This window comes from Pungitius pungitius, chromosome 21 (assembly GCF_949316345.1).
Source record: "Pungitius pungitius chromosome 21, fPunPun2.1, whole genome shotgun sequence".
NCBI classification, from domain to species: Eukaryota; Metazoa; Chordata; class Actinopteri; order Perciformes; family Gasterosteidae; genus Pungitius; species Pungitius pungitius.
In genome coordinates this window covers 16,300,340-16,325,518 of record NC_084920.1, presented here as the reverse complement: position 1 = coordinate 16,325,518, position 25,179 = coordinate 16,300,340, and the positions used below count along the sequence as shown (strand labels likewise).

The following is a 25,179-nucleotide window of genomic DNA, read 5'->3' as shown; positions in this document are numbered from 1 at the left end:
GATACGATTGCTAGCTACCGTTAGCTTAGCGTTAGCCAGCGGGAGAGTGCAGCGCATCGGGCCACAGCAGGCGGTGCGCCGGGTAATGTAGTTTCTGGCTGCGTGCATCCCGTCCTCTGCACTGCAGTCGGGCGCCACTCGCACGTTTTGGGCGTAGGGAGGTCACGTTACAAACCGGATCCGCGCTAGCTGCCGCTGGAGAGAGGAGGACTGCGCAAAAAAAAAAAAACACGGCCCGGATTTCTAGCCTGACGTCACGGGAGCCTCGGAGCTCTTTGACAGGATCCAAAAACCAGCGGAGCCGGAGACGTGTGACCGACGTCCAGCGACTGAAACGCGGCTGTTTTGAGCCACATACCCGGGAGACGTCTCTTTCGTTCGGATTGCTGCCACCATGACAGCGCGGCTCCGCCGTTAAAGGGACGCCGACGGCCGTCCATCGTTTTTCTTTCATATTGACCCCGGCGGAGGAGGAGGAGGTGAAAGGGGAGGAGGAGGACAATCAGCCAGGAGAACAACCACTAATCCACCGGGACGGTCACATTCGGACCCCGGAGAAGTGGACGGGGCAGCGAGACCTGGATGAAATACCCGGGAATAGCAGAGCGAGCCCGCAGTGTTATGCCCGTTAATCCGCGCGCTCTTTATGAGACTGGAAATGGGCGCTTTAACAAGCAGACAGAACATAGGCGTGGAGGAACTGGACATTCCGTCCAGTTCGGTGTACCGTTATCCGCCCAAATCTGGTAAGGATAACCGCTAAAAGTGAGTTTTTTGAAAGCAGGGGGTTTCTTTTTGTGGGTGAAATGCAGGGAGTCCGATGGGAAACCGTCAGCACCTTCCTGCAGGCCTTTAACCTGCAGGGGCTACCTGTGGAGATGCTGCCTTACGGCTTGTATTCCCTTTAAACATCTGTAAATGGTGCATTGCCTTTGTTTCACCTCTGTGTATTAATTGCATTGCACATTGTATTCTGTTGTATTTCTGTCACTGCACCATAGATTAATTTCCCATGTGAAAGAGATCAAAGCACAGACACATCTACTTTGTTAATTCCCCATTTTTATACAAGCATATATTTTATTTTCATCTATTTGCATATTGTCAGATCCATAGAAAGGATCGGCTCCCATCTTGTTGCCTCTGTGAGCATCTGGCAGGTGTGTTGGTGGCAAAATGCTTCAGTGTGACTGTAAAATAAATAGAGGGTGAAAATGAAAAGGCCGTGGAGTTATAAATACGTGTGTTCAGTCTACAGTTAGTTGTTGAAATGGGAGTGCATCCAATATATCATTTATTCTCCCTTATTTTTAACATTTTTGAAATGTAGAATTCACTATGGTAATAAACTGAAAAATGCCAAAAAGCTTTACATTTCAAAAGATGGAATTAGACCATACTTTGGCGTTGGTGTTTTTTTTATTTACGCATTAAAAATAAAAAATGTTGGTTCCAATTGATCTTAAATGAAGATGAAATGAAAACATGAATTGGGAAGCATCTTATTCCCAAGTATCAAATCACATCATTGATTCAACTGTAAGTTATTTTCTTGATTATAGGATCTTTTTTTTTTTTGGCAAAACTTTAGAAATTTGGCAAAATATCCATAATTTCCCACAACACAATGTGACATCCACAAATTGTTGACCACACCATTTATTTTACTTAACTTTCTGTTTGCTTAAAATTTGGTCCGTGATTATCTTTTCATAATTTTGACAAATTTCAATTTGATGTTGATACGATATTTCAGGTATGTGTATCAACACATTTCAAACTATACCAAGGTCACCCAGCTCTAACGTCCTCTTTTGGACCCCTGTGCAGACGTCTGTGTTTTTAATCCGTCCTGCTATTGTCCCCCTGTGGGACATTTTCTGATTGCATCACCGTGTTTATCCCCCCCACTGGGCGATGTCGCTGCTTTTTCACCTCCATCCTGACAAAGACACAAAGTAACTGGGAATCTCTCACAGGAGGAAACCTTGAACCAAATTGGAGGATTTAATAGAGCTTCGTTGTAGCCAGACGAGACGCGTCAGTTGATTTTTCATATTATCTCTGATCTTAAGGTGGTATTATGTGGTGTAGAATTGTGGCTGCCATTCCCCCCCCAACCCCCTCCAAACATCATTTAGCTGAATTGGTCACGAGGTGTATGAACGGGTGACATAATGGTCCTCGTTGGAGCTCTGTTGTAGTGATGAGAGGAAACGATGTCCTGTTTCCTGGCATCAGGTGACCAAGCCTGCTGTAAATAATAATAATAACAAAAAGGTGACATCACTGGGCCTTTTTATGGTTCATAATCTATTTTCTATCCCCTGTGAATGACTTGAATTCCAGAGCATCCCACCCTCTAGATGTCCTTCCAGCAGGTCCACAGCGTGTGGTTAAAGACTCCAAAGCACCATTACAGTCTTATGGTGTCAGCTCACCATGTCATTATCAGACACAACATCTCTTTAGTCTTCTGGGTAAACAGGTGGACGAGCTGCTGGACACAAGTCCTCCTTCACAAGTCCTTTGTAGTTGTACCTGCCGTTGTAAATAATGTCTGGTTTAAATAATGAAAGGCGGTTTGTCACCTCGAGCGAGACTGCTGAGATTTTAACAGTATTATTGTCTGTTATTTAACCCTAAAAACAACAGCATCTATTCATTTGTTCTTACTTCACTATTTGAAATTCAAACCACCTTTACAACCTGTACATATTTACCTAATTGAAATGATTCTGACAGTGGTACAGATATCTGTTTCAAGATGTATTATTTGCATTTGATTCTTTAGTGGGTAATGAAATGTTCACAACAATTCTTTTTTTTTTAAATCTATGAGAGAAAATTAGAAGACAAAATAGAAATAAGAAGTGTGCGCCGCATTAGGAGGCAGCGTGTTGTCAGATGATGATTTTTTTAAAGGTGAATCGTTGTGTGTGCAGGCAGTTACTTCGCCAGCCACTTCATCATGGGAGGAGAGAAGTTTGACTCCACCCACCCTGAGGGTTACCTGTTCGGGGAAAACACGGACCTTAACTTCCTGGGCACCCGACCAGTGGCGGTAGGTGTTCTAACTCACTTTAGCTCAAAAGTCCAAAACCCAAACAACGGTTTGTTGTTGAGCTCGATGCAGACGAGACAAAAGTTCAGTATGAACGTTTTCAATGTTTTGTTCCAAAATTTAAAAAATGTATCACGACTATTTGAGCGTAAACATGAGGAAAATAAAACTAGGTAGAAAGACTTAAACTCTGTATTTCTGTTATCAATCAACCAGCCTTTTGGGTTTTGCTTTTCTTACACAAGAAGAACAGCCAAAAATATCAGAGTTTGGGATCACGGCTGAAGATGTTCAATCATCGATTTATATAATTCAAAGAAAAACAGCTCCTTCTCACATTTGAGTAGAACAAAATGTAGCAATTCAGCGTCAATGGAGTCGTAAGGTGTCTCTGTCTCAGGTGCATTAAGAAGCTGTGACTCCTGCGGTGCCGTTTCACCGCCTGCTCGTCCTGCCAATAAAAGAAAGAAATGTCAAAGAGGCCGATAAGCGGGTCAACTGGGGGGTTCCAATCAGCGAAGGTCTCTGATGAAAGCTGCAGGTCAGGAGAGGAAGGACCTCATTGGTCCCAGATTGAAAGGCTCTGAGGGAGTGAACGTGTTTGACTGATGGGACTCTCAGTCTAGACCCGGGATAAAATTAGGAGTGCAGTATTTCTGCTGATTTGTGTGTATAATCCTCCCGTGGGCACAGGATGCAGCTGGTGCGTTTATGTTGTGTGGGTGTAGAGCCATGCAAGCCTTATATAACGTTTGGTGGTTTCCAAGCAGATGGAGCCGTGGAATCATAAAACCACCGTTGTTGTGTCCTCGGTCTCCTGCACCGCTCTACAAATGTGAGAAGGCCCCCAGTTACATTATCACACACAGGCCGACCCAACCCAATATCTAAATGGGCTTTCATAAAGACCATCTGACATGGGGGAAGAAATAGAATCGATCCAAATAATACTCGCATCCAACTTCATTTTTTCTGTTTTAATGCAATTTGGTCTGAGCATTGATGCTTTTTAATACCTTATGAGAGCCACAGTGATTCCTGTGAGTTTCCTAATGAATGGTCCTTTTTCATCTGTTACCTCCTGTGTGTTTGCATAGTTTACAGGCCGCACTCCCGCTGAGCCCAGATGTGTGGAAGTACCATTCAAAACTGCACAAGCACACGCACACAGATGAGGACAGATGAGGGCTTGTAGTTCAGGAGGTACCACATCCGCCATGTTTCTCCCCCCCCCCCCCCTGATGGTCAGACCACCTCGGCTCTCCTCTTACTCTTAGTCAGCAGCTTCGGGCTTCAAACGCTTTGCTGAGAAGTGAACCACATGTTGGGTTTGAAGGTTGTGCAGAAATGCAGCACCGAGGCCTTTGATAGTGTTTTTTTAACAGATCAGGTCGGTCACAAGAGGAAATGGTGAGAATAATAAATATATATATATATATATATATATATCTATATATCTGGTGCAGTAATCTTCCCCCCTCTCTGAAATGAAGACTGTTCGACCCTGTTGTGGTGCCTGCGTGTGCAGAAATGCAGCTTCACGCTGTCTCAGGTCTATTCCTGGGAGGACAATGGGAGCACCCCCCCACCACCGACTCGCTGTGTGAAGGTTAAGCGACTCTTCAGTCTCACAACATGTACTTTAACATCTATTATTGGTTTGTTTTCAGTTCCCATACGCAGCCCCCCCCCCCCAGGAACCAGTGAAGACGTTAAGAAGCCTTATAAACATCCGTAAGGACACGCTGCGGCTCGTACGGTACGCACCTCCACCCACAATCACATCCATGGAAGCCCTCACTGCCCCACTGGGCTGACTTTAGACAACAAGCAGCTCATTGAAGCCAGAACAGTGTTTGCTTGTAATTTATATTTACTTTATGCAAACCTAAGAACAGAACAACAGCTAAGCACCACAACGTAACCCATCACTAAATCTAAAATATCCATGAATACACAAAAACAAATATGAGAAGTTATCCAAAGACACATGTTAGCTACTATAAACGATAAATAAACACACACCTTTGAGGCGTGAAACGCTCTATAGTTGGATCCTTCTGAGACCTGCTTCCTCGACCCGTAGGTGCAGCGAGGACCTGAAGCTGCCGGGTGACGAGGAGCCGGGGAAGAACCGAGCCTGCTACAACGTGGAGTTCACCTTTGACGCTGACACGCAGGTGGCCATAACCATCTATTACCAGGCCGTAGAGGAGTTTCACAGCGGGGTGCCGGTGTAAGTGGAAAGATGCTCATAACCATTCCAAATTCAAATCAATCACTTCCACTCCAATGTTGAAAAGGTGTCCTTTATTTTAGCGTAACAACAATCCATCCACAGCAGGTGCTTCCTCACTCACAGGTAGGACAGACAGGTTCAGTGTCCTTTGGGTTTAATACTACTAAGACCAGTATTGACCACATGGTTCCCAGCAGATACATGTGTTGCATGGAGTGATGTCATTGTGACTGTTCTCAGCACCTGGAACTACTCCATTTAAACAGAGCTTTGAGCGCTTTGATTGACACGGCTCGTCTCCTGCAGTTACCTGCCGCAGGACGGCTCCCTGCAGTCGGAGACGGTGCACTTCAAGAGGGGAGTGGGCCAGCAGTTCAGCCTGCCGTCCCACACCGTCAACCTCAGCGAGTGGGCCGACGAGGAGGTGAGCAGCCGGCGCCGCGTCAGCTGACCGCGCCGACGGAAAAGCGCTTTTTACCTTTTGAATCTGCTCCGTGTCCACAGCTGCTGTTCGACGTGGACAAGGAGGTTTTCCCCATGGTGGTGCAGGCCGTGGTGGACGAGGGGGAAGGTCGGTCTCTGTGGTCCTCACAGCGATGATCAATGTCCAGCTGCTCTATTCAACTGTTTTTATTCGTTACAGAACATTTGGGCCACTCCCACATTCTGCTGGCGACATTTGAAAAGGTACGAGGCAGCAAATCTTTCACTAGATGTTTTCATGATTCAGTGACTTTCGTAGCAGAAAATCCAAACGGCTCCTAATATATTGTTATTTTCAGCTTTCTTCTGGTTTTTTGAAACTTGGACGAATTTAAAGGAAAATGAAGGTCTTTCCAAATAATGCAAATGAAGTAATAAACAGCTGGTTCTTCCTCCTGCAGCACATGGATGGAAGCTACTGTGTGAAGCCTCTGAAGCAGAAACAAGTGGTGAATGAAGCTGTTTTTCTTTCCTCTCCTCCATCCTCCTTTTGTGAAAGACATCTTCTAAATGCTTTTGTCAGACAAAGGATTCAGAAGGTTTTCTTCTTCTCTTGAACTTTTCCTTCCCTCAGGTGGACGGAGTGAGTTATCTACTGCAGGAGATCTACGGGATAGAGAACAAGTACAACAGCCAGGAATCCAAGGTAAACATCGGACTTTCTCCATGTGACCTCAGTGTAGTGAAATCCATCATCTGCCTTCTCTCACTGGGAGGTCTTTTGTCTCCAGGTCGCTGACGACGAGATCAGCGACAACAGTGCTGAGTGTGTGGTGTGTTTGTCGGACGTGCGAGACACGCTCATCCTGCCGTGCAGACACCTGTGTCTCTGCAACGCCTGCGCAGACACCCTGCGCTACCAGGCCAACTGCTGCCCCATCTGCAGGCTGCGTGAGTCCCCCCCCCCCACGAGGAAGGGTACCCATAAGTAGAGCTCATCACAAGAGGAGCGTTTAACAATCTGGCTGCTTACAGCTCGTTTGACAAGAGAGATGCTTTATACCGAGAGGACAGCACATCGTGTACGGATGGGGAAAAGGGGAAATTTAATTAAAAAAATAGCCACTACAGCTGATTTAAATGTAAAATATGGGGAAAGCGGAGCACAAACAACAGGAACCGATCTCTTGTACCAAAAGGAAACGCTCCATTTGTTGTTGGACTTTTACAATCTTGTTTTTTTAATCTTAGCATTCAGAGCTCTGCTGCAGATCCGAGCCATGAGGAAGAAGCTCAGTCCCCTGTCACCTACCAGCTTTAACCCCGTCATCACCTCACAGACCTCGGACTCTGAGGAACACTCGGTGAGACGGACACAGCAGATATGAAGCAATAATGATTCCCAGTGAACTCACCAGTGGTTCCTGTGCTGGTTTGCAGGCGTCGGAGCACATCCCCCCCGGATACGAGGTGGTGTCTCTGCTGGAGGCCTTGAACGGGCCCCTCACCACCTCCTCGCTGAACCCTGCTCCTCTCAGCTGCGGCCCCAGCCACGTCTCCGGGGCGCTGCCCCCGTACGGCGGCGAGCCGCACCCGGCCCGCTCGCTCTCCCCCCTGGACCAGTCCAACTCCAGCCAGGGCCTCAAGCTCAAGAAGAGTGGATCAAAGTCAGTGTTTGTGCCGCTAAATGTGAAACACAAGGTTTTGTCTCCTGCGCTTTTCAAGAACCTTTAACATCTGGTCTGCTGCTGTCTGTCATTCTTTCTGTCAGTAGGTCACTCTCCCAGAATTCATCTGTTCTTCCCGAGGAAGAGGATGAAAAATCTTGCAGTGAATCGGAGGCCTGCTGCCATAAACTCGCCGTGGACCAGCAGGAGGTGTGTGTGTGTGTGTGTGTGTGTGTGTGTGTGTGTGTGTGTGTGTGTGTGTGTGTGTGTGTGTGTTTCTGTGTGTGTGTGTGTGTGTGTGTGTGTGTGTGTGTGTGTGTGTGTGTGTGTGTGTGTGTGTGTGTGTGTGTGTGTGTTCTTCTCTAAACTCGATGCTGTTTTCCAGAGTGGTGTCACCCCAGAGAGTGAGAACCTGACCCTTTCCTCGTCCGGAGCCATCGACCAGTCGTCCTGTACTGGGACGCCGCTCTCCTCCACCATCACCTCCCCTGAAGGTGCACACTCGTTTGTCTCTGGTTTCCTGCACTTAAACGTGGCAGAAACAACACAAAATACATCAATTAGTGGTGAAAATGATTTGCATAAAACAAGACCCAACCCAGTTATTTATTTATCTTATAAACGACTAAAAAACATAAAAACGATTGCTTCATAAAGACATGTTTGCCTTCAAATCATAAAAAGTTCTGCTGCACGGCACAAAACCCAAGGAGAGAGGACTGGGTTTATTGGAGTGTTATTGATTCTTATCTCTCCTCAAAATGTCGAACTTTTCCTTTGAATCTGACACAAGAAAACATCTCTCCTTTGCTCTCCATCTTCTGTTGGTATTCCTGGAGAGGAGGGGAACCATGTTCCTTTTTTAAATGGTGGACCTCCCAGTACAACGTCACAAAGTCCTCTGACCAGCAGCCGACCGTGATGTGTGTCTCTGTCTGTCTGTCAGACCCAGTGAGCAGCAGCCTGGTCCAGTCAGTGATGTCCATGGCCTCGTCCCACTCGCAGCACTCGCACATCAGCACTGACACCATGTCCTCCATGTCAGGGTCCTACCTGGCCGGGGCCGAAGGCGAGCCAGGGGGGTGCGAGGGGGGAGAAGCTGAGGAGAACCAGGACGCCGCCATGGAGAGCCGAGGGCCGTCGCAGCAGGACGGGGTGAGGAACCGGCCGCCACGGAGGAGGAAATCCGCTCCACTAAACGCTTTCTGAACACGTTGGACCTTTTCTGTCTTTCAGGAGTTTTCTCAGGAGCCAAAGAAACCCAACTACTCCGTGACGGGAGAGGAGCAGGACTCAGAGGTGAGTAACACCCTCATTTTATGTCTCCATCACACTTCTACCAAGGCTTAAAAAGATCCTTTCCTGTTTTCTCCAGGGAAACGATGTCACAGAAGAGGACTGCTCCTCCCCCTCTAATGGGAAAGGTAACTGTGGTGACCCTAACTTTGACCCCTGACCTCTGGCCTCTCTTTGCAATGCGTGGCTCTCAGGCCCAGTGAAACAGAAATACACCTTTTCATAGATTATCGTTTCTGCATGTCAGATATTGTCCTCTTAGTGGGGCAGTTCTTTGATGAACCTGATTTTGGTTAAAGTCTACTTCACAACGAGGGCTGAGCTCATGAGACTGAAATCATTTAAAATCGTACAGAACTGGCTCCTGGAATCGGATTTGAACACCGTGATCAAATCAAAGATCTGCTTCTTTAAAATAATCCTGTTTTAGTTGAGAAAAGGACTTTTTATAATAAATAGTCCTTGTCTTTATTTAGTTAAAAGATAACAGTTCATTGTCTTGTCCTTCGTAACAACACCTGCTTTATTTCAAGAGTTCCTCTAAATCTGGCAGATGAGTAAGTTTATTTATTCCTGAATAAAGGACTAAATGCAAAGATGCGCAGCTCCCATCTGCTTTATAGTGAGTTTCAGCTCATTGTTCAGTCAAAAGTCTATTTGAGTGACTTTGTATTCCCTTTATTTTACAATCATTGTTTCCTAATTGCTGAATCTAATGAGCAGTAATCAAGTAACATGAACCCACCTCATGGATCAGAGCTTTCATGCATCACAGGACATGAGCATGCACACGTGTCCTGTGTTGTTTAGATGTGCTTCTGCTGCATGACTCTCATCCCTTTATGGAGATTTGTGTGGAACCGCGTGTGCGTGTAGATGTGTGTGTGTGTGTGTGTGTGTGTGTTACAATGACCTTTGAGTTCTTTAGGAGCCGAGTGGACCGGCGCTGCCTGATGGACTGTGAATGTTTACCAGGCAGCTTCTGTCTGTGTCTGTGTTGAGCTGTCAATCATCCTCATTAGGACACACACACACACACACACAAGGCTTTTAATTAAACATGACATTATCAGTTAGCTGGAGGAGGCAGAAATCTGCTTATGTGAAGGGTTCATGTTAATGTTGCTGTCAACTTCCTTCATGAATGCAGAAATCTGCAGTGTGTCGCTGTGTGAAGGGATGAGTTCAATAGATAAGCAGCTCAATCATGATCTATGTTTATATACATATTGTACTATATAATATTATACTACTTTAAGTTATATTTAATAAATAATAGGTATCCGCATGTTTTGCAACCTTTTGTATAAAATAAATACTTAACCAACAAATTAATAAACGGGGAAAAAGAAGAAAAGACAAATCTCTTCTTCATAAATAATCTCACCATTTTGTACAGATCATTTGTGTCTAATTAGATATGAAATAGTTATGAGATATAAAAATGAACCTGTAGCTTCAACTGGACGTCAATGCACTCCTGTATTATTCTATATTTGTTAAATTCATGAAGCTTCAGACCTAAACGTCCTCTGTCTGTCTCAGACTCACCCCCCCCCTCAGTGTCCCACTCCTCCCCCGCTGTGCCTGGCTGCCCTTGTTTGACCTTTGCCCTCGCTTGCAGGTGGGCGGAGCAGGTGTCCAGAGTTGGCCAATAACAATCAGGGCGTCGCCCTCTGTGACACGCCCTCTTTGGGGCTGGATAATGAGCAAGCTCCCGACAGCCGATTCGCCGGTGAGTGGCAACCTCTGTGAACGGGGACAAATGAGAGCTGAGGACACGGCATGAGGGAGGAGGACAGGGAGGAAGAGGGAGGAGGAGGGAGGAAGAGGGAGGAGGACAGGGAGGAAGAGGGAGGAGGACGGGGAGGAGGGAGGGAGGAATGAGAGTCAGAAGACTGATTGCTCTGCTCACTAAAGGCTTTCATTCAGTCGACCTGAGGAGGTTTGTAGCAGCAGCATGAAGACCTTCCTTCTTCTCTTCATCCCTACACTTTGCTGTTGTTCCTGGTGCTTCATTGGGTAGCTGTTAGCTGAAGCCCTGGTGTGTGTGTGTGTGTGTGTGTGTGTGTGTGTGTGTGTGTGTGTGTGTGTGTGTGTGTGTGTCCTGCATGCTGTGTTTTCTGTTCAGAGGGTCGAGTCCCTCCACAGTTTGAGCTTCGAGCTGCTTTGCCAAACATCTGCGATCCTTCTCACGCCTCCATTTCCCCCCCCATCCCTCCTCCTTCATCCTTCCTGCTTTAAGACACTCAGCTGGTTACTGTGCTGAGAGCTAAAGGTCTCAATGGTGTTTCACTATAAACATTATTTAAGTGGTGGTTTAACTAACAGTTGAGTCATTTGGGGCGTCCTTGCTTCACTCTTCTTGTAGCTCTCAGCCACTGAAACCCTGATTTATCATCTTCACTTTGAACGTCACCTCTTTGGTCTTCAGTGGTTTCTGTGTGTAAAAGTGTTATCTCTCTCTTTCTCTCTGTTTCCTGTCGCCATTCTTTGCATCTTCTGTCTTTTCCCGGATGTCTTGCCCCTCTCTTCCCTCTTTCGGATGGACAGATGAGGAGTCGTGCCCAGTGCACATTGAGGACTAGGTATGGAGCTGTGGTTAGATGATGGTAGATCAGATATCAGGGTGCACCGTATATTGAAGTTTGCATGAACCATAACGACGGCCCTCTTTGGTTTTGTTCGCCATGATTCAGTTTTATTTAAGGTTGTATTCAACAGTGAGTCATCAAATATCTACAGAAACATGATGGGGACTATTTGTCTTTTTGTTCATCTGATCTCTTCTCATTATATGAGTCATAGTAGCTTCCATGTTGTATATGACATTATATTTATACTCTGGTCATGGATTGGTCTGTTGTTCCCTGCTGTTTGTTGGAGGCTTTGAGTTCTTCAGTCAAAGCTTGTTTTCAACTTTCAAAACAATGTAGGAAATACGCATGAAACTAGAAGTAGAGAAATAAGTATGAAATGAGTGTGTTGGGACAATAATTGACACAGCTGTGTCCTCGGGGGGGAGGAGGTTTCTCGACATAATCCTCTGTCTCTCTCCTTCAGGTCTGATGTACCTGGGGGGTCACAGGTCTGTTGTGGAGCCCCTCAGCCACCAAACCTCCAGCAGCAACATCAACCGTGAGGAGCAGGGGCCCGAGAGCAGTCCTCAGCACCTCATGGTGTAACAAACACATGGACTCAGCCTGCAGGAGGTGCTGCATTGCTGGATACTTTCCTCACTGAGCCCCCCCCCCCTCCATCCATCCATCCATCCATCCCTGAAACCCGTAGAAAGAGGAGGGACAGAGACACTTGTGTCTGTGCACCTTTATCTCACAGGACTTTGTGTGTTTATTATTGTCTGCTACCTGACTTGTTGTGGGATTTATTATTTATTACTATCTAATGAGAGCTGTGTATCATGACAGTATCTCTATAAAAGTACCTGCTCCTCTGCAGTCGGGGCTGCTGTGATGGGCCATCTGATTTATTACTGATGTGCTTCTCTATTATGAAACCGAGTGGTTGCTCACAGACTTCCTTACGTTAACAGACTCCTCTCCTCGCATGAAGCTTCTAAACTGCAGAGCTTGTCCTCCCGCCATCGATTTCAAACCACCTCAAACTAAGAGACTTCACACAGAATGTAGGACCATGATGTCTTTGACGGGGACGGAGAGAGACAATTTTCATCAGAACTTTGACTGGTTCACACACACACACACACACACACACACAGCCATGTGTTTATCATCTCACACACACACACACAGCATGTCAGTATTAGCGTATTGCAGATGGAAATCAACCAAGCAATAAAGATGCCGAAGCTCGGCCTCCTGCAGGAAGAGGCTCATCAAACTGTTCCATTCAAATCCAGACATTTCAATGTGTTTTATTGTATTTCTTTTTATTACAATTTTACCATTTCTTTTGTGAGAAAAACATTCTGCATCTAATTTTAAAATGTGAGTTTAGGTCACCTTGGTCTGCTTGCATTTTGTTCCTTCTTAAATGTCACCTCGACGAGCCCTTTTCTCCTCGTTAGTGAAGCTTTTAGTTGTTTGGGTTTTGTATAACTTTAATGTGTATTTCCCCAGTTGTTGATGTTCTCTGTTACAGGGTTTTATTTTGTTTGTTTTCTAGAATGTGAATGAAATGACGGTTTACATGCATTTAAAAACTGCAAAGGGACAACATCATTATTTAATGCACACTTTGCAGAGCGTGTGAGTCCACAAAGCCGGACCCTACACATCTGTCCTGTTCTACGTGGGTCACGGCGCCTGCACTTCACACCTCTCTGTGATGGTGTTTGCTCTCCGGGTCCCAACATCGACAAGAACCACACACTTCTACAACGGAGGGGCACAAAGGGCCAGAGAAACATGGGATGGATGATAACGTTTGTGACTAAATGGTCAGAGTGGATTTATAAGAAGCTTTATCTTCATGTGGCTGGAGATGTTTCCTAGCAACAGTACAAATGTGACCCTCTATGAACTGAAGATAACCATCTTTCCCACAGAAGATACGTTTGCTTCTCTTTGCATTTGACACATTTGTTTTGTAATTCTTTGTTTCCTTTTACTTAAATGATATTCAAACCCTGGTTTTCCATAGGCATCATCTAATAAGCCTTCAACAAGCAAATGAATAAAACCAAGATATTAAACAAGCAGCAATGTTTCATTATGATTTAAAAGTGCCCAAATGTTTATGTGTTAACAGAAGTTTACGGTTCTACTCGTGATTAATGAGAAGGAAATGAATAATAAGTAGTTCATGAGCTGAAAACTAGATTCTATAAAAGCCCTTTTTATGATGAATCTTACTCACTGACCATAATGTCATCACCTCCTTGTTTCAGTGATCAAGTTTCACTTTTATTGAATTCTTTTTCTCATATGAGGTTTTTTTACACCGTTGATCATTCAGTGTCAAACAAGATCACATTATGTGAAGAATCTCCTCCACCTGCCTTTCCCTTAGTTGTGTTATTTGTTACCATCAATCTCCCATGTGAGACAAACCAAACTGCAACTGACTCCATGTCAGCTGTGCGATGTGGGAGGGGCTTCTCACTCCAGGAAGACCTCATTCATTCATTCATTCATTCATTCATTCATTCGTCGGTTGGATCACAGATTCGGACTCGTCTGACAGAAGAGACGCACACTGGACACAAAGCCGCTCCAACACACACACACACACATGAACACACGCAGACATGATGCACCTGGCTTTTCTCCTCCTGATCATCTGCACAGGTAAGAATCTGTGCTGTGAGCCTTCTTCATGGGGTTCATGTGTTTGACGTTTGACACTTGGACATTGTTGATGTATCAGGGCATTAATGATGTGAGGAGATCAGTCTTGTGCTCCGTGTTTCAACAGAAGAAGAATCCATCAAGGAAATGAATGCTCATAAAACACGTTTTAACCACAGACGGGTCGTCCTCTCAGAAGGTGTGCAGCAACCAGGATGTCGTGGAGCACCTGAACCTCACTGGAGACAACAGTGTCTTCAGAATGACCCGACCCGTCCTGGACCACAAACGCCCCACGGCGGTGCAGCTGGACATCCTCCTCTTGGCCCTGCTGGCTGTGGTCAGTGCAGCTTCACCGTGTTTGAATCACCTGGTTCATGAAGTTAGTTTATTAACCACAGTCTGTTGATTCCCAGATTGAGAAAACTCAAACCTTTGTTCCTTTCGTCTGGGTAATAATGGTGAGTTTAGAGGTTTTAAATGGAGACTTTGTTCTGGATTCTTTCTCATTTCTCTGTTAATGGACCTTCTGTTGACTGCAGAAGTGGCACAACGAACGCATCTCCTGGGACCCAGCTCAGTTCTGTGGAATCACTCATATTTCCATCCCCAAGGAGATGCTGTGGAAACCAGACCTCTGTATCCTTGAAATGTGAGTTTTTACAACTGTGGTTTATTGAAGGCTGTTTATTTATATGAAGCTGGTATCTGATCACAGAGAGCATGGTATTATATGGGACACATAGCCAATGGGAGGAGCTCCATCTTCTATTCCTTCAGCTAATGGCAAAGACCTTGTGGTTTTAATGTCTTACAAACACGAGTCAAAGCTCTTCTGTGTGTGTCTCAGGACGCAGGAGGACGAGTCCCCTCAGAACCCCTACATGTTCGTGTCCCACGACGGGACGGTCTCCTCCGAAGAGGAGATGAAGGTGGTCAGCACTTGTGAAATGGACGTCCACAAGTTCCCCTTCGACACCCAGAGGTGCAACATCTCCATCGGCTCCGCGGTGCACTGCGGTGAGTGTGTGCGTCCGTGTGGTTCCGGACCCGACGGGTCCAACCCGCCCTCCTTCACTCACACCTTCTGCCTCCTCAGTGGATGAGATCCGCGTCTTTCCCTTCTCCAACTCGTCTCGGGCCACCCAGTTTTCCCGAGAGGTGATAATGACTCAGGGTGAGTGGGAGTTCCTCCAGCTGACCATCAGGAGCCAGAACTTCACCACAGACGACAGACTGTGGGAGTTCCTCATCTACACTGTAAGTGTGTGCTTATGAATACACACACGTTACGGAATGTTCTGGTTACAACAAGAACACAACAGCAAATTGTTCTGCTTTATTAATATCTGGTACTTAAAAAAGGAGATTCAAGATGTATTCAATAGAACTTTTCTTTTGTAATAAACATGTTAATATGTGTAGATGTTTTACACATGTATGAATCTAGATGCACATCTACTAATGATCACATGACTGAGCTCGTCTGACCTTTGCACTCATTACTTTGGTCAGTTCACCGTGAAGAGGAGGCCACTCCTCCACGTCACCAACTTCCTGTTGCCCATCCTGTTCTTCCTGGTTCTGGACCTCGCCTCCTTCTTCATCCAAGACCGCCGAGGAGAGAAGCTGGGCTTCAAAGTCACCATCCTGCTGGCCATCTCCGTGCTGCTGCTGATCCTCAACGACATCCTGCCCTCCATGTCCAACAGGACCCCCCTCATAGGTAGGACCCCTGGTCCGTGTGCTGATCCATCCACAGCTCAACCACACAAAGAGGCCTTATTGTTGGGTTCCTCCTCTCAGCCACCTACTGCATCGTGACCTTCGCTCTGATGCTGCTCAGCCTGCTGGAGACCATCTTGGTCACATATTTCATGGAGAAAGACAAGCAGAACACCTTTATCACAGGTGAGACGCAGATCTTTTCTTTTTGTTTTAAGTGACCTTCTTGAGGTAAGTCCTCAAAAGCTCATTTTCTCGACCAGCGATCTGAAGACATTAGTTTCCTCTCGTTGACATGATGCTTTCTCTTTTGCATTTGGTCACAGGAATGTGACGGAATAGAGTGTCTCGATGTGCTTTTCATGTGCAGCCTTATTGTGAATCATGTTTCATGTGCAACCAACGTCGTTCAGACGAGAAAAGACAAACCTGCAAAGCGTCAGATGAAGAGAAACCGCGTGAGTCGCTGCCGATGGGTCACCAGGTAAAGTCCACTGAAGCATCATCATCTCCAGACACAAAACAACACAAAACGGTGTGTTAGATACAAGATATAATGTAGGATTACAGGTTATTATTATTTTTGATATATATACTATATTTATTTATATATATACTATATCCGCATTTACTAATGATACATGTGGCTATACATCTGAGGGCATTAATCCAGACCCCAACCCTCCAAAGTACCAATGACGTGAGGGTAGAGACATGGAGGCCTTCATCACCTGCTGATGTTTGCAGGTTCACAGCAGCGTTCAGGGCCGAGAGGGAGACGCCTTGCTGCTGATCTTAGAGCAGCTGAAGGAGGTGCAGAACTCTGTGGACCTGCACCTCGTCTGGAGACAGGAAGGAGGGAAGTTCGGCCTCTTGGCCGCACGAATCGACAGATCTTTCTTCATTTTCTACATCACCACCGTGTCCCTGTTCCTCACCCTCATCTTCATCGCATGGACGACTTGAAATAATAAGTCCACACATGCTGTATGAATTGAATGTAGAATCTAGAAGTTGTGCCGTGTTCAGTATCTACAATATGTCACTGTGAATCTATTTCATTTAGTTTATTTAACTAACTTTATTTATAACTTTGTTTAATTTTATTTCTATTTCAATCGATTTCACTTTTATGTCTTTGTTTTAACCACTAAACTGTTAAAGGCCTCCAAAATGATTCTATATTTTATCTTTTCCAGCCTTGTTTGTTTTGTGCACATTATTTTAGAAAGATATTTAGAATGAGACACAGCTGATTGAGATCTGTGCATATTGTAAAATATTCTCACATTGTGAATAAGGGTTTGAAATGAGTCTTTAGGGTGAATTCCCTCTGCTCACTTTTAAGACAAAGTATAGGCTAAATAATAATACATTTTATTCATATAGGGCTTTACATATTAGGCTACTCAAAGACACTTAACACATAAGTTCCTAATAGTAGATATTTTTAAATCCTCAGTGATTGTGGGCCAGGTTTTTTCTCTGTTTAATCACAGCTGCCGTATTGCTTTTTTTGCATATTGTATCTTTCTATTTATCAATTTGTTTTCCAAGTTACTTTGATGAAACCATTGAACGCATTTAAAACAGCAACTAGATCATCTCTGCTGACGGACATTTCTGTTTTACTGCTGTATTGTTATTTGGGGCTAATAAATTCAAAGCTATACATTTCTGGTTTGGTTTTGTTTGCATCCAGTGGTTTCAGTTCCACTTGTGACGTGGTCCAGTGGATGAAAAACAATCTTAGTGGTTATAAATATTTGTTTGCAGCGTTGCGACCTTCACGTTACCTTCAAGGGTATGATACTGCTTTTATAAAATCACAAGCACCTGGTACCTGGAAGGGGATCTGATCCTTTGAACATCAATAAAGGTCATCACAGTGTACTCAGGGTATGAGGGACCTTTAACTTTGGTGATGACAGTAAATTCATCCTGTCACGACCCACTTTGGAGTAAGACAAATGTTGATGAATGTGCTTCTTACTCGGCTGCACTGACCATAATGTCATCACCTCCTTGTTTCAGTGATCAAGTTTCACTTTTATTGAATTCTACTTTCTCATATGAGGTTTTTTTACACTGTTGATCATTCAGTGTCAAACAAGATCACATTATGTGTCCTTTCAGATGGAAGAATCTCCTCCACCTGCTCCACCTTCAACACACTTAGAATATAGGCAATGCAAAAGAATCAGAGTTTTATTTTCTTTGAAAAAACAGAGAACACTCCAGTGCAGAAAACAACAAAGGAAACTATAACTTCAAATACTCTTGTAAAAACTATACATTCATTTTCAAGTTATTGGGTCTGAAAGAAGCCAAAGCTGCCTGAAAAGGAACAAAAAACATTTGAAACAAACTATGTAAACCATTAATAAACATGCACAATTATCTAAGTGTACAGTTTAATGTACAGTTTTACAAGCAATAGCTGTAGTGATGTAAATATTAGCAGGCGCTGTGCCGCTGCAGTTCCGTAGTTGACCTGTGGAGGGCAGTGTGTCTCAGCTACTACGTGTATTACAGCGAGAGAAGAAGAAGGATTTGACTCGTCGTGGGCGCGTTTAGCCTCTGTTCGTGTGTTCGCTGTTTTATTGAACCAGAGGCAGCTGACAGGTACAGCTACACACTTTGTTTCCACTTGGAACGAGGCTTATAATAACTGTGTGGAGTTGTTATACCGGCTGTGTGAATGTTACGTTTCCTTCGGTATGAGCTAGCTACGCGGTTAGCATCCTCGTAACGTTAGTTCCTTTTGCCAGGTTTTAGCCGGTTAGCAAGCTATTAGCATCAAATAACCCACCGTTATTTCACTTGTAGCATCTCTTCTAAGAAAAGAGGCCGGGTTTACACTAGAGAGGCCGCATGGGAATGAACTTACGAGCTATAATAAGAACGTGCGAGTTAACCTCCTCATTCTGTGTTGCTGTAGTTTTCCTTTCAGCATCCTGAGCCATGAGCGAGTTCAGGATCCATCACGACGTGAACGAGTTGCTCAGCCTGCTTCACGTCCGCGGGGGCGACGGAGCGGAGGGTTACATCGACCTCCTGCAGAAACACAGGACCCCCTACGTCACGACCACCGTGTCCGCCCACAGTGCCAAGGTACACAATGGTTTGTGCGTGCAGCAACTGGTTGGAGAAACCAGGGCTCTGTTCTACCTTATTAATCGCTGCGGGACTTGTTAACGTCACGTGCATGTTTACGCGCGCGTGCGTGGTTGTATTTTCTGTGTCGACTACAGATCTCCATTAATAGAAATATATTATGGCAGTATGTATTGAATATTTCAATTTATCCTGTATTTATACATACTTTAAGTATAAGACGACCAATGGGGAGTAACTGCTGATTATGGAGGAAGAACGAGATAAGATCAGGTTTGAAAGAAGCATGTTTGTATGAAAATGATTTTTCACACTCCCTGCGGAAATGAATGTGTTGATATTCTCTTGATGCTGGCTTTTAAATTGTTTCCAGGTCAAATTAGCAGAGTTCTCTAAAACCCCAGAGGACTTCTTGAGGAAGTACGAGGAGCTCAAGTCCAAAAATGTTCGAAACTTGGACCCTCTGGTTTATCTGCTCTCCAAACTCTGTGAGGATAAAGAGGTAATACATCGTTAATAAGCTACTTGTTGGATGGTTTGGTTTGTTATTGTTTCAAATGAATGCATTCCCTTTGGCGTTTCACATTAAACATGATTATTTTGTGACGAATGAACCCTGTGGTTATCATAGGTTTTAGTGTAAATAAAGATGTAAAATATAGAGTACATTCTGCCTCAAAAACATAAGAAAACATGTTAATGAGCGAGATATTAATAAAACATTCATAGGTGTGTAATGTGGCTCAAATTGTTGATTTTCCCCCACGTTGAACCGTAATAGTTGACCTTTCTGGTCCCAACATCTCACAGCTTTGTTTTGATATATCTTTCTTTTAGACACTTCCATTTCTGCAGCAGAATGCCAAAGAGAGATCGGAGTCATCTGCAAACACGACATCAACCTCTACCACCAGTCACACTCTGCCCCAGACCAGCACCAAGATGTCCATGCAGGAACTGGACGAGCTGCGGAAGAAGCTGGGCAACGTGACGGCGAGCTCCAACGCTCCTCTGGTGAGCGTTTTCTTACTCAAGACACGAGGGAATCAACGCATCCTCTGTGCTTTTCCTCACATCGGAAAAGGAAAATCTCCCCATATGTCCCATATCTCCTTACTTTAGAACATGGAGGTTCATTGTGGTGGTTTTGTCTGCAGCCGGCGGAGGTCACGCGGAAGATGCTGAGGGACAAACACAACAAGAAGAACCCCACGCAGCCCAACCCCGTGTTTCCCAACTGGGTGTACGACCGCCCCGCGCTCCTCGGAGACTTCATCACCAGCCCTCCTCCTGCAGGAGACCCGGCAGCAGCCGTCGGTAAGACATCGGCTCGGTGGTTCCTCCTGACGCCGGATCATCAACTCGCTGCTTGAGTTTGTCTTGTAATACTTTCATCTATTATTACCCGTCATATAACAAGAAGAAGGCTGCAGACGTATACGTGCATCGCTCGCTGTGCTGTTTAAAAAATGGAGTTAGAGAACAAATTTACTGATGTATTTAGAAGGGGATGAAGAGAAAAGATGACACTGGGTGTGTTGCCACTTTCACGTTGACACTAGGCAGCAAACTCTGATTGTGAAAGTGAAGCCGATGCTTTATTTGTTAAAAATGCACTTCATCCAATGGCCACCAGGGGGCAACTCCTCTGTGTAGAAGTCTGAGAAAATGACCCACAAACCAATGAGTGACGCCGTGATGACCTCGTCCACTTCTGTGTGAAACAGTAGCTTTCAGCAGGAAGGAGACACATTCTTTTTGTCCCCTGATCCGTTCTAATTTAGTTCTGAAGCCCGAACCCTTGGTTCTGCTGCCACAACGTGATCCCGGAAGTTCTCCCTTCACCTCTGTGCAAAGCAGTGTTTTATTCCAGCGTTTCCTCTGCGGGCCTCAGGGACGATGCCGCTGCCGGCGCAGGAGCAAGCTCTGGTTGAAGACCTGCTGTTTGTCCTCATCGGAGTGGACGGACGAGACATCACGGCTCAGCCGGTGCTGGGGAGACAGAACCGCTCCTTCATCGTGGACTCCACGCTGGACATGTCCATCAAAGAGCTGGTGAACAGGATATTACCGGTGGCGTCTTATTACTCCACAATAACGCGGTGAGAACGCAAAGGTGTCCCTCACGCACCTTTTAAAACGGAGGGCAGCTGGTCTGAGGTGTTTCCTTTGTCCTCCAGCTTCATCGAGGAGAAGTCGTCCTTCGAGTACGGCCAGGTGAACCACGCGCTGACGGCGGCCATGCGGACCTTGATGAAGGAGTACTTGATCCTGGTCACTCAACTGGAGCACCTCCAGCGGCAGGGCCTGCTGTCCCTGCAGAAGCTCTGGTTCTACATCCAGCCCACCATGAGGACCATGGAGATCTTGGCCTCCATTGGTAAGCGTCTGGAGACCATCAGTAATGGGTCTTATGTGCAGAGCATCATACTAGTAGTTCTAGATCAGAATACCACATTAACACATCGAGACCTTCAGGAACGTCATAGAAACATTATATATATTATAATATATTTTTTATCATTGTTTATATAATGTTCCTCCACCGATTTCCAAAGCGTCCTCTGTGGACAAAGGAGAGTGCATGGGAGGGGCCACGTTGAGTCTTCTGCACGATCGAACCTTCAACTACACGGGCGACAGTCAAGCCCAGGAGCTGTGCCTCTACCTCACCAAAGCAGCCAGCGTGCCGTACTTTGAAATACTGGAGAAGTGGATCTACAGGGGCATCATCAAGGACCCGTACAGGCACGTTTGATTTCTTTGATTCTCGGGACACGCTCCTACTCCTCGGGGCGTGTGTTTTAACGGTGTTGTGCTGTCACAGCGAGTTCATGGTGGAGGAGCACGAGCTGCAGAAGGAGAAGATTCAGGAGGACTACAACGACAAGTACTGGGATCAGAGGTACACCATCGTGCAACATCGTATTCCCTCCTTCCTACAGAAAATGGCGGACAAAATATTAAGCACAGGTGAAAAAAGCAAAATGGAAAACATTCTGAGAGCCTTCCTGTGATAAAAGGTATTTAAACTCCCTCCTGGTTCTGGTAGGGAAATACCTGAATGTGGTGCGGGAGTGCGGCCGCGATGTGACGTGTCCTGATGCCCGAGAGGTGCTGTACACGCTGAAGGAGAGAGCTTATGTGGAGCAGATCGAGAAAGCTTACAACTACGCCAGCAAAGTCCTGCTGGCCTTCCTCATGGAGGAGAAGGAGCTGGTTTCACGCCTCCGGTGAGTGGATGAAGGCCCGGTCGATGATGTCCAGAAACTAGCAGCAGGGTTCTTTATGTTGGATTTGACAAATCAGCCCAACTTAAATAAACCTCCAGTAAAAGTAGAAAAGTAGTGTGGGTGGAATCAATATATAACAGCATTCATTTATTATGGTAAAACTGATCCCATGTAACACAGAGACGTACCAATTAAGCAGCCTGTTGTCTTTAGATCCATCAAACACTACTTCCTGATGGACAAAGGAGACTTCTTTGTGCACTTCATGGACCTGACGGAGGAAGAGCTGAAGAAGCCGGTGGACGACATCGTTCCCCCCCGGCTGGAGGCGCTGCTGGAGCTGGCTCTGAGGATGAGCACCGCCAACACGGACCCCTTCAAAGACGACCTCAAGGTGTAAACACACTACTTATGGAAGGGGATAAAATGAGCACCGATTCGCCCATTTTATTGAGAATTAGGCCAAGCGATATAAAGAAATACCACAATATTTTTGACACTTAGTTTCTATTTAGATATTAAAATATCCTGTAGAAAATTCCTCTTAAAAAGAAATATGTATTTACTTTCTTTCAGTTAATTCAAAAAAGAATGTTAAAAAATGTTTTTTAATTATATTTATTTTTAGCAGTTTATTTAAATTAAAATATCTAAAAAATCATTTTTAAAATGTATGGTTTACTATTTTTTAACAGCCACAATTTTACTGTTTTGTTTTTTGTCAAAATCAATAATATGAAAAGTAAAACGTTAAGAGATGAAACTCACGGCGCGACGTCTCTACTCCGCAGATCGACCTGATGCCCCATGATGTCATCACCCAGCTGCTGCGGGTCCTCGCCATCGAGACCAAGCAGGAGAAGGCCATCATCAACGCGGACGCGGCGGAGGCGGCGCTCAGCGGCCTGGAGGCCTTTTCCTTTGATTACATCGTCAAGTGGCCGCTCTCCCTCATCATCAATAGGTTGGAGCTCTTTCTTTTATGCTGTTTGGTCTTCTTCACTTTTGAGGTTCTTTGGGAGTTGGAATAAATGTCAGTTAATGTTGGACATTTTGGCAACATACCAATGCAGTTTCTTACATTTTGCACAAGGAGAAGATATATTTTTACTTAAAATGTGAACACACAAAAATGCATTTCAGGAATATTGGAATTTCTGTAATAGACCTTTAAACATAAGTAGATAAAAAAATGCAGATTGTCGTTCCAAAGCATCGCTCTGAGAAGATCTTTGTTCTCATTAATCGGAGTCTGGATGTTCATTTAGTAAAGGACTCTTTTCCCCACACATTTGAAATAATGTGTGCAGGAAAGCCCTGACCAGGTACCAGATGTTGTTCCGTCACTTGTTTTACTGCAAACACGTGGAGAGGCTGCTGTGCAACGTGTGGATCAGCAACAAGGACTTCAAGCTCTACTCTCTGCACTGTGCCAAGTGGTGAGTCCACGCTCAGCCTTCTACGGGGACCTTTAAGGCCACGTGTAACAAGAACAAATGCTTTTTATCCGTGCAGTTTCTTAAGCAACATAATTATAAAGCCGTTAAAACCAGCGCTACCTTTTCCTATCAAACATCCATCATCTCTTGAAAGCGTTTCTTATTTTAATCTTAAATAGTGAGACCACGGCGTCCTCACACTGCGCTCGCTCCCCAGGTTCGCCGCCTCGTTCGCCCTCCGGCAGCGCATGCTCAACTTTGTGCAGAACATCCAGTACTACATGATGTTCGAGGTGATGGAGCCCACGTGGCACGTCATGGAGAACAACCTGAAGACGGTTGGTGGAGGAGCCAACGTTTTTCTTTTTATCCCAACAAAAGAGCAGCCGGCTGAACCTCCGCTCTTCTTCTTTCTCTGCTTCTTCTCTGCAGGCGTCAAACATCGATGACGTGCTCTGCCATCACACCAGCTTCTTGGACAACTGCCTGAAGGACTGCATGCTGACCAACCCTGAGCTCCTCAGGATCTTCTCCAAGCTCATGACGGTCTGCGTCATGTTCACAAGCTGCATGCAGGTTAGCTGATAAAGAGAAACTACTTGTTCCTGATCCCAGAGTCATTTCCTCATAGACGTCTATGGGAGCAGAGGAGTCGCCCCCTGCTGGTCACTACACAGAATGACGCTTTAACTCATGAAGCTTTGTGTTCTCTTCAAAACAGGCAGTTTCCTCCTGTAAATGTAGAGATAAAACGAGCAGGTCTCCGACCTAAGTCTCAAGCTGTCTGTGTCGTTGCAGCGCTTCACTCAGAGCATGAGGTTAGAGCGCCTCTCACAGGAACAGGGGACCAAGGACGGGCCTCCGGCTCAGAGCCAACACGCTGAAGAGGCGGAGAAGAAGAGGCTGACCACAAAGGTATTTCCCTAAGAAACGCTCATTGGGGGGTTCACACGTTATGAAAAAGACACAAAAAACGAAATGTGCTGCAGCTTTAGTGGGGTTTGCAACACGTCTCGGGTAACAACAGGTCTGTGCGCTGCAGTCAGATCACGCAGACAGCCACCAGTCGGACGCAGGCTTGGAAGCCACCATCAGCAAGTTCGACAGTAACTTCAGCACGTTGCTACTGGACCTGTTGGACAAGCTGAGCATCTACAGCACCAACGACTGCGAGCACAGCATGATCAGCATCATCTACAGGTACAAAATCCAATGGGGTTTGACGCTGTGCGGGTTCATGCTTTTTGTTTCGCTAACTCGGCTCTTGTCGATTTGGCAGGTTGGATTTCAACGGGTTCTACACCGAGCGGCTGGAGAAGATGGCCATCGAGCGCAGTCAGAAAGCATCGTAGCTCGTGTTCGCCCTTCATCACCAACGCTCGCTCCCACGCGGACCGATTCAATGCTTGTTATATATCGTGTACTTTATGAGACACGGCGTCATTTCAGTGCTACGGAATTGATGAACTGATGTGGAACTGAAGAAGATGACGGGGCACTCCATATGGGTAACTTATTGTACAATAGAAATGTATGTATTCATTAAAACAAGAATTTACTGAATCTATTTGGGCCCTCAACATCCTTTTAAACTTTTAAAACATTCCAGTTGTGTTCTCATTTTAGATTATTTTAAGGAGCAATGAGCCGTTGAAGACAAAATATAAACAATAAAGTTCAAAATACAATATTCTTCTCAAACCATC

General features: G+C 45.3%; 3 protein-coding genes across 8 annotated transcripts; all 3 read left to right on the top strand.

Moving 5' to 3' along the window:
• Window positions 1–62: 62 nt before the first annotated feature.
• Window positions 63–13,370, top strand: rnf157 (ring finger protein 157). 5 transcript variants are annotated; one of them, XM_037462908.2, is made up of 20 exons: window positions 63–746; window positions 2,946–3,064; window positions 4,735–4,823; window positions 5,151–5,300; window positions 5,610–5,727; window positions 5,808–5,874; window positions 5,947–5,990; window positions 6,188–6,235; window positions 6,361–6,432; window positions 6,518–6,677; window positions 6,978–7,090; window positions 7,167–7,393; window positions 7,501–7,603; window positions 7,779–7,887; window positions 8,340–8,548; window positions 8,630–8,692; window positions 8,769–8,817; window positions 10,314–10,424; window positions 11,243–11,277; window positions 11,753–11,892. In XM_037462908.2, exons 1-19 carry the CDS (start codon window positions 647–649, stop codon window positions 11,275–11,277), a joined length of 1,986 nt encoding a protein of 661 aa, XP_037318805.1. In that variant the 5' UTR covers window positions 63–646; the 3' UTR covers window positions 11,753–11,892. The 5 variants fall into 5 exon arrangements, with proteins under 5 accessions (XP_037318805.1, XP_037318806.1, XP_037318804.1 ...); XM_037462909.2 differs by lacking the exon at window positions 11,243–11,277 and having other exon boundaries at window positions 8,439–8,548; window positions 11,753–13,370; XM_037462907.2 differs by lacking the exon at window positions 11,243–11,277 and having other exon boundaries at window positions 11,753–13,370.
• Window positions 13,371–13,919: 549 nt separating this feature from the next.
• Window positions 13,920–16,764, top strand: LOC119213135 (5-hydroxytryptamine receptor 3A-like). The gene is made up of 10 exons (XM_037464199.2): window positions 13,920–13,959; window positions 14,139–14,299; window positions 14,376–14,420; window positions 14,502–14,611; window positions 14,810–14,979; window positions 15,059–15,219; window positions 15,475–15,685; window positions 15,766–15,870; window positions 16,098–16,168; window positions 16,432–16,764. The coding sequence occupies exons 1-10, from the start codon at window positions 13,920–13,922 to the stop codon at window positions 16,648–16,650; spliced, it is 1,293 nt and encodes a 430-aa protein (XP_037320096.2). The 3' UTR covers window positions 16,651–16,764.
• A 1,397-nt stretch (window positions 16,765–18,161) lies between these two features.
• tubgcp2 (tubulin gamma complex component 2) lies at window positions 18,162–25,040 on the top strand. 2 transcript variants are annotated; one of them, XM_037464079.2, is made up of 18 exons: window positions 18,162–18,309; window positions 18,626–18,798; window positions 19,175–19,303; window positions 19,639–19,815; window positions 19,959–20,118; window positions 20,696–20,903; window positions 20,982–21,181; window positions 21,360–21,549; window positions 21,629–21,774; window positions 21,854–22,034; window positions 22,248–22,428; window positions 22,826–22,998; window positions 23,345–23,473; window positions 23,691–23,811; window positions 23,906–24,049; window positions 24,272–24,388; window positions 24,516–24,673; window positions 24,753–25,040. In XM_037464079.2, the coding sequence occupies exons 2-18, from the start codon at window positions 18,649–18,651 to the stop codon at window positions 24,823–24,825; spliced, it is 2,637 nt and encodes an 878-aa protein (XP_037319976.2). In that variant the 5' UTR covers window positions 18,162–18,309; window positions 18,626–18,648; the 3' UTR covers window positions 24,826–25,040. The 2 variants fall into 2 exon arrangements, with proteins under 2 accessions (XP_037319976.2, XP_037319975.2); XM_037464078.2 differs by having other exon boundaries at window positions 24,501–24,673.
• The last annotated feature ends 139 nt before the right edge of the window (window positions 25,041–25,179 follow it).